This window comes from Eleginops maclovinus, chromosome 5 (genome assembly GCF_036324505.1).
Source record: "Eleginops maclovinus isolate JMC-PN-2008 ecotype Puerto Natales chromosome 5, JC_Emac_rtc_rv5, whole genome shotgun sequence".
Lineage (NCBI taxonomy): Eukaryota > Metazoa > Chordata > Actinopteri > Perciformes > Eleginopidae > Eleginops > Eleginops maclovinus.
The window spans coordinates 21,553,678-21,561,774 of record NC_086353.1 but is presented as its reverse complement, the minus strand read 5'-3'; the positions used below and the strand labels follow the sequence as shown (position 1 = coordinate 21,561,774).

General features: G+C 42.6%; 2 protein-coding genes across 2 annotated transcripts; both read left to right on the top strand.

Moving 5' to 3' along the window:
- Window positions 1-630: 630 nt before the first annotated feature.
- Window positions 631-3,241, top strand: hmx1 (H6 family homeobox 1). Its single transcript, XM_063884508.1, has 2 exons — window positions 631-1,148; window positions 2,438-3,241. The coding sequence occupies exons 1-2, from the start codon at window positions 848-850 to the stop codon at window positions 3,037-3,039; spliced, it is 903 nt and encodes a 300-aa protein (XP_063740578.1). The 5' UTR covers window positions 631-847; the 3' UTR covers window positions 3,040-3,241.
- A 1,227-nt stretch (window positions 3,242-4,468) lies between these two features.
- hmx4 (H6 family homeobox 4) lies at window positions 4,469-6,994 on the top strand. Its single transcript, XM_063884447.1, has 2 exons — window positions 4,469-4,839; window positions 4,972-6,994. The coding sequence occupies exons 1-2, from the start codon at window positions 4,617-4,619 to the stop codon at window positions 5,544-5,546; spliced, it is 798 nt and encodes a 265-aa protein (XP_063740517.1). The 5' UTR covers window positions 4,469-4,616; the 3' UTR covers window positions 5,547-6,994.
- The last annotated feature ends 1,103 nt before the right edge of the window (window positions 6,995-8,097 follow it).

The window sequence follows — 8,097 nt, the reverse complement described above, 5'->3', positions numbered from 1 at the left end:
GTTTATGTAACCTTTGACAGCAGCAGGAGCATCTCCAAGATTCTGCTTTTCACGTTGCATTGCCAAGCCATGCATGAGCATATGCATTCAAAATCATAACTCTGAGGTCCACACCATCATGCCACTGTGAATCACCACTTAAATATTGTTACAGTCCTTCTGTATGTGGCGTCAAAGGTTATTCAATCTTTGTAAGATATGTGAGAGGCCTTCACAAGATGAAACGACAATATGCTCTGAATTTAAGAAAATTAGCTACTAGTATCAGCGGGCAAATAAACCCTTATCATCGACAGGGTCCTTTACCTTCATATTTCAGACAAGACTTGGGGGGGGGGGGGGGGGGGTGGTTGGTTGGGGGGGGGGGGGGGGGGCGGGCTGGGTTGCCCTAGAGGATTTATATTTTGATTTGTACTTTAATTGACCTAAATAAAGAGTGCTGTACTACGAACATAGGTTTTGTCTTGGCTGCATGGCCTCAAGGGGACAAGCCTGCACGTGCACACACACACACACACACACACACACACACACACACACACACACACACACACACACACACACACACACACACACCTTGCTATTGTGCTCGTCCAATCGCTGGATGCCCTCGGCTCGTGAAGAGTCTCACTTGACATCTCACTGTACTACAGCTTCCGTCTCCCTCTCCTCCCGCTGGCACCGAGGAGATCCCCGTCCTGTTTCTGCGATGACTCCACATCCGATCCAGGAGCAAAAGCAGCATCGCTTGAGATGACTGTTTTGACCTTAGGCTGCCTTAAACGCACAAACAGCCCAGGATTCGCTCTGTTTTTGCGTAAAAGCACCGTGAAATCGGGGACAAAACATGCAGGAGAAGCTAACGGACAACGGGACTCCCACTTCATCGAGAGCGTCGTCGTTTTTTATCGAGAACCTACTAGGCAAAGGGAGGGATAGACATGAGTCGAGGAGGGACAGGAGTTGTGGGGAAGCCGGGGTGGAAACGAGCTCCTCTGACCGAGTCCTGAAGGCACATCACGCCGATGCGACCGCCCCAGAGCCGGATGGCTGCAGCTCCACAGCTCGGTCCTCGTACAGAGACTCGCCGTTACAGGGGTACCGCGGGGCAACTGCCTTCAATTTCAGAGCTCTGGAAACACCACAAAGTGAGTAGAGAGTCGCTATGAATGCTTGAAATAGATAACCATTATTTTTTTTATGAAAGTGCGGGCAAATACAGCCTAAAAGACACTAGTTTGTTGTGGAGGTTTAATATACTTCCGATTTCAGTTTATCACATGTTTTATAAACCGATTTATGATAAATATGTTTTGTTTTAGAATATTAGATAACAGTCTCAAAAAGAACAACAGTAAGTGTCATAGGGTCACCGGTTCTAGGTCACATTTATTCAGCTTTTACCAACACCCATTGTTTGGTGCCTTTTATTTGCGCCGTCAGCTAGTTTATTTGATGATGTTAATGTAGTACAATCATACGAGTTCATGTAGAAAGCCAGCCTGGAAGTTCCACGCCTCATTAAACAAAACCAACAAAGTCAGAACGAGTCAAGTGTGGCTCCTCGCTCTGCAACCCACCCGGAGCTCACAGAGCTTCCCAAAGTCCCTTAAAAACCACGGATCCATTGCCTTGTATTGCGTGTTAGGCATTTTTACGGAAACCAGGGATGCATCAATATATAAAACAAGACTGAAGGTTTTTCACAGCTGACCACAATAAACACAATCGGTCCTCTACCGCACATAACCAGAGGCTATAGTTGGTTGTTAATAGGAGATCAGTGATTCGGTTTGAGGATTACGCACGTGGATTACGCATAAATGTCCAGAATACAACCCAAAACAGATGCGCAGAAGCGATGCACGTAAAAGTGATGCTTTCACGTACATCCTGTGTCGTTTTATGTCACTCACACGCCATCATAGAAACAAAGTGCCCATCCCTTTAGTGTGAACAGTCTGATAGTTGGATTTCAGAATTTCAAAATCCACCCTTGTGTTTACAAGTGATGCCAGTGCTCACACAGTAAATCGGTACATTTGTGGATACAATTATTATTATTAAGTAGTCAAGAGCAAAGATATTTTCGGATTCCTTAGTAAGACTCTTATCTGTATCATAAACGGCCCTGACGCCACTTCCTTACATGGATGGTGTTACGCAATCCCCTTAAACTTTGCCAATAGGCCTACTCTCACCACCTGGTGAGCTCTTGACAAAAGAAGCATTTGAATTAAATGTAAAATGTTTAGGTGACTGTAAATGTCAGATAAAGGCAAAGTGTTATCTGTTTTTACTTCGCAACTTTGTCTATCCTTCAGCGGAAAAATGTTTGTTTTTATTCCAGTGGAAGGAATTATTTCTCCACGATTCTACACACATTGTTCAGATTGCTTTGCAGGTCAGAAATGTTCCTGTTCTTTTCTCCGTTCAGGTCCAGGAGATAATACAAGTGCAGACGACCAGTGTTGCTCCATGTCGACCAGTGACAGGTGCTCCCCCGCAGTATCCGAGCCGATAACGGAGGACAGCGACGAAACCGACAGGAAGACAGGTGACAGCAACCTGACAGACGACAACGAGGACACGCACACCGGCTTTGACGCGCAATCAGAGCAAGACCTGAGCTCCACCAGGAAGAAGAAGACCCGGACCGTGTTCAGCCGCAGTCAGGTGTTTCAGCTGGAGTCCACGTTTGACGTGAAGCGGTACCTGAGCAGCTCGGAGAGGGCGGGGCTGGCAGCGTCCCTCCACCTGACGGAGACGCAGGTCAAGATCTGGTTCCAGAACCGGAGGAATAAGTGGAAGAGGCAGCTGGCGGCAGACCTCGAGGCTTCACATGTCCCACACTCCACCCAGCGGATTGTCAGGGTACCCATTCTGTATCACGAGGGCCCCGGACCCACTGCTGCACTGGGTTTCAGCATGAACGGACATCCACTTTCTGCACCCATCGCCGGGTTCTCCAGCTACCCCCTGTCCTCGTTCGCTCACTCCATGAGCTTGTTAAGATCGCAGATGACCGGCTTGGTGTAAAGACTGTTATATATAAACTGTTTGTAACATGAGTTCACCCTGTTCATGAGTCGTGCAATAACCCATACCCAAAGATAAGAGCCGCACAGACATTAACACACAGTAATGAATCCTCTGTATCTGTTCAGAAATCTGTGCTCTTGTCACAGCAAGGCCGAAGCTGCTTATACTGTATGTTTGAAAACACACATATTTTTGCAAACTTTTATATTTAAAGCCACACATTTTTCCAACTTTGTCACTTTTCCACATAGATGAATTAAAAAAAAGCACAAACTTGTCTACTTCTCTGTTGATTGTAAATATTCGCTGACCTTAAAATGTGTCTTCCTCTGTCAATCATAAACGTGCAGGGAAATGCTTATAGAGAATGAATGGAGCACATATATGCTCTGTGACACAATGAGAGAACAAGGCTGAGAACAGAAAACACTTTTTTTCGGAAAGGAAAAGTTAACCTTTTGAACACAAAGTTATGGCTACAAATAGGCCTCTGTTGTGATTATCCAAGCTCTTATTCTATGCGTCAATATCTGCTGAGCATCTCAGAGTTCAATAATTAATCCATAACAGGTTAATAGATTTTCAATTAAAAAAAGAAAGAAAAGAAATCAGGATAAAAAAGGAATGGACAGGCATCCATCTAGTTACACTATACACTTTTGTTTGCAAAATAACATAGCCGAATATTTTATTCACAAAGCCACGAGGCAATATTCGTCTAAAGTCGTTATTATTTACACTAATATAATTTATAAATAATAATTATATATAATCCATTTATAACTTGTAAATAGGCTACAGTACATAATTGCAATTTTTTAAAATTTGCAACAAGGTATACATTTGGACATGCAACTATTATGACATTATGTTTACCGTTACTTTATATTTGAGATATGTAAAATACTAAAAGCCAGCAAGTAAAACTTACTTAGAAAAACACATTACTCAAATTTTAAACCATGTGAATAAGTACAAGTCTTTTTAGAAATACTTCGCCAATTTTCCCAAGACACACTCAAAGAAATGACACGAAAGAGGATCTGATTTGCTTTTAGGTTACACACACAAATCAGTGTGACTCGAATCAAGCCGCCCGGCCGAACCTCACAAAGATGGTGCAGGCTAAATTAAAACCACCATCAAATGTGTGCCAAGGCGCACATACAGTGTGGTGTGAAATAACAGTGACATAAAACTCTTTATTTTCCTGAGGGAGCCCTGCAGGGCGGCGGATCCCGTATCTCCTTGCAACAGATGAATAACGATAAAGAGGTTGAGTGGAGAAGAGGGACTCCCACCCTCCTTTCTAATCCCATTCCCTCGCTGCCATTGGTCCGTAATGCACGCGCATCTGGACCAATGAGTGAGGACAGCGCTTGCCCCATCCGGTGCGTAGTTGGCGATAGAGGCAGAGCATCGCCAGCCCAGCAGTGTCTGCTCAGTGGCTGCTGCTATGGTAATGGTGCGTGCAGCATCGATACGTTAGTGGTCAAATTAACGTCCCGGGTGAGACTTAAATGCGAGGATAGACGCGGAAGTAAACAAGAAAAAGGACTTAAGCGTTGGAGAATATGAACAAAGTGGACGCACCATGCCGACCCGTCGCCTCTCTGAAATTCACCATTGACAACATCCTGAATCTCAAAACAAGCGGGAGGAACCGGGACAGCTGTCACCCCGCCGGGTTGCACGATGACTCCGCCACTGCCATGCGTAGAGACGTTTTCCAGAGCCACCACGAGGAGCACGTAGCCCAGCAGCGACAAGACCCGGGCAGCAGACTGAACGACAGAGGTAAGACGGGTTTGTGAATTTGGAGCTGTAGGTGTGTGCAGAGACTTGGTGATATGTGCCACCAGTACGCGACAGAATAGCGTACAGTTGCACAGTTGACAGGGGGTAAAGAAAGTTTCATGTTGTTCGCAGAGTTGCTGACAGACTGCAGGGGAGCAGCGGACTCCGTCATCATCAGCCGCGTGGACCCGAACAAGGCGACCGAGGTGCGCTTCGAGAGCGGGGACAGCAGCTGCGACGACAGCAGTTCCACCAACACGGCCACGGACACCCACAAAGGTGGCAGCTCTGTCAAGAAGAGCAAAATGATCACGAAAAAGAAAACGCGCACTATTTTTTCCAAGAGACAGATCTTTCAGTTGGAGTCTACCTTCGACATGAAACGCTATCTGAGCAGCGCAGAGCGCGCCTGCCTCGCCAGTTCCCTCCAGCTCACGGAGACCCAGGTCAAAATATGGTTTCAGAATCGCAGGAATAAATTGAAACGGCAAATCTCAACCGAAATCGACGGACCTGTTAGCGATTTCCCTGAGAATGGAAAGCCCGTGGTGGTGGGGCAGCTCCCGGCCTTGTACAAAGAGAGCAACCTGCTGGGGAGGTGCCTGCTGCCCATGCCTCTGCCCGTGGTTTACCCGGGGAGCAGCACGCCTTACCTCTGCTTCACTAACGCCAGCAAGTACTTCAGCCTGTATGACGGGGACGTATGATGGTGACATTTATTCCCACGTGAAAGAGACACTTTTTGGTGGACTGTAGCCAAGGTTCAAGCATTTAAAAAAGTGTTAGATTGGGGGCCGGACCTGCGGCCTTACTGTTTGTGGAGACTGCAGATAAAACGACAGAGGAGTAGTTACAAACCTTTTTTAAAAATATGCTGATTCGGTATTATTTATTTTCTTTCGTCAAAGTTATGGGTTTTGTATACGCCTGACACTAAACCTACTGCAGATAACAGTTTTTAGGATATAGCAGGCTAAGCTAATAATAGCCTGAGGGAGGCCTAAAACATTATTAATCCTAACATTTTATTGTTTACATGACATGGCATTAGTATCATTATTATTGTGATTATTATTATCATCAACGACAACAGCATTTCCAGCAGCCTGCGCCACCAAAGAAATTATAGCCTAGCTATTTGCATGCATTTACTGTATCATAATGAATTTTGAATTACTGAAATTATCTATGTATTTAAATGAATGTAATTAACATTTTATTATATATCTCACGCATGTCTATTTTGTTTTCTGAGTATCCTACTATTCTTACTTCATTCCACGTTTGTCTATAGGCCCATTACACCATTTATTGAAACTGTAATTAAAACATCTTCATTCAAGAAATATTTTTATTTACTATTTTGAACTGAACTGATTGTGTTTCGGACCAGTTTATGTCTACATGACACTGCAGTAAATGAGGATACTATGTACGTTCAGTCAGTTTTATAATTCGAACATGGTGTTGTTATTGCAGAATCTTATTCATTTCAGCATAACGTCTAACATGGATTGTTTAGGTATAGGCTAAAATAATATGAGAAGACTCATGTCATGTTACAAGTGTAACTACACCAGGAGCTGAAAAAAACATAAATCAAAGCACAAACGTAAACAATGTGATGTAAATGTGGGCTCCTCAAACTTAGGCCCAAATTGACACACTCCTATTTTTTAGCAACACATTTACAACAGCATGCACTGTGTATTATTGTGTTTTAAATTAGGATCAAGGCAATTATAAAACAAATTCTGAAACCTTCATTAAATCCATTACTAACAGCTTGATACAAATAAACAATACCACTTAAGTTGTAATGATGTCAATGCGTTTGTGTAACATGTAAAAAAACAGTGGATATCAATAGGAATATCAAAAAATATGTATCTGTTCAGGATATAAATGATCAGATATACCAGATTTGACCAGAGAACCCACACAACATTTTGGTTAACACTGATCTTTTGCCATTCTTGCACACAGGAAGTGAAAAGCAGACGGTAGGGGACACATATCCCACTTTACATTTTCAGTTTAAATTCAACAATTCAAATGTTTAATTCTCATATGCACGAAAGCTAAAGCGATGTTGTTGGGAATGAATATCCAAGTCCTGTGCCAAGACTGTAAGACATAATGTACGTAAAGTAATAAAGAGTCTTTGGAAGTAAAAAAGTGCAAGAAAAAATAGTTTGAGTGATAAAATGGAGGAATAAGTAAGCTATGCACAAGACAGAATAAGATGAAACTAAATGGACAATAAAATGGAAAAGCTACCATATACCTGGTAAATTAATACTAAGCACAAGATTGTGAGCAACGTAAGCCACTCATTTAGTTCCTTAGAAAGAAATATTTGTAAAATAGTAAACCATGCAGAGTTGGAGGAGAAGTTTGTGAGAGGGGGTCTTTAGCTCTCTTCCTGAACAGAGGCCCCAGACACTGAACATTTAGCAGCAGCCTCAGAGGAACACAAAGTACTACACCATGGAAAGCTGTGCTCTGTGAAACCAAGCCAAGGCTTATTCCTTTCCACTACCTTCAAGTAAACTCAAGCATATTACCAAAGATTTGAGTTTGCGCTTTAGTAAAACACCTCAAACGGCAGAGAATGAATTAACGCACCGTGCTAATCCCCCCCCCCAAAAAAAAACACAGTTATTGGCTTTGTGGACTTAGGTGTCTCAGTTGTTGCTTCGTCTGCTTTGTGATTGTGAAACTGTAAAATGTGGTGATGGAGAACAGTCAAAGAATAGAAGAAAAAAAAGTCTAGCAAAGAGAGTTCAATATCAGAAGGTGATGGAGAGTATATTTAGGTTACCGGTGATGTTACCTGCAGATCGAGGATGTATGCATTATGTTATAGAACAAGCTGAGATAAAAAAATAAATAAATACTGAGGTTGCAGAATATGATCTACACCACATAATGTATTTGACAATTTGTATATTTCTATAAATACAGCCCGTATGTTCGTGTGATTATAAAAAGCTTAACAGTGTACATTTGTGTAGTGTCTTAACAGGGACCACACACAAGCATTTTACATTTTGTTGATCCCTGCATGGAACTGTTTCCCCCTCACTATCCTCTTGACATGAACTTTATTATATATATATAATATATATATATACCATAATATATATATATATATAGGATGTTTTAGTGGCCCAGACAGACACCGAATCCAAACCAAAACGTTTCTACATTAATTATAAAGGATGAGAATAACACGTATGCCTCTTTTTTTAACAG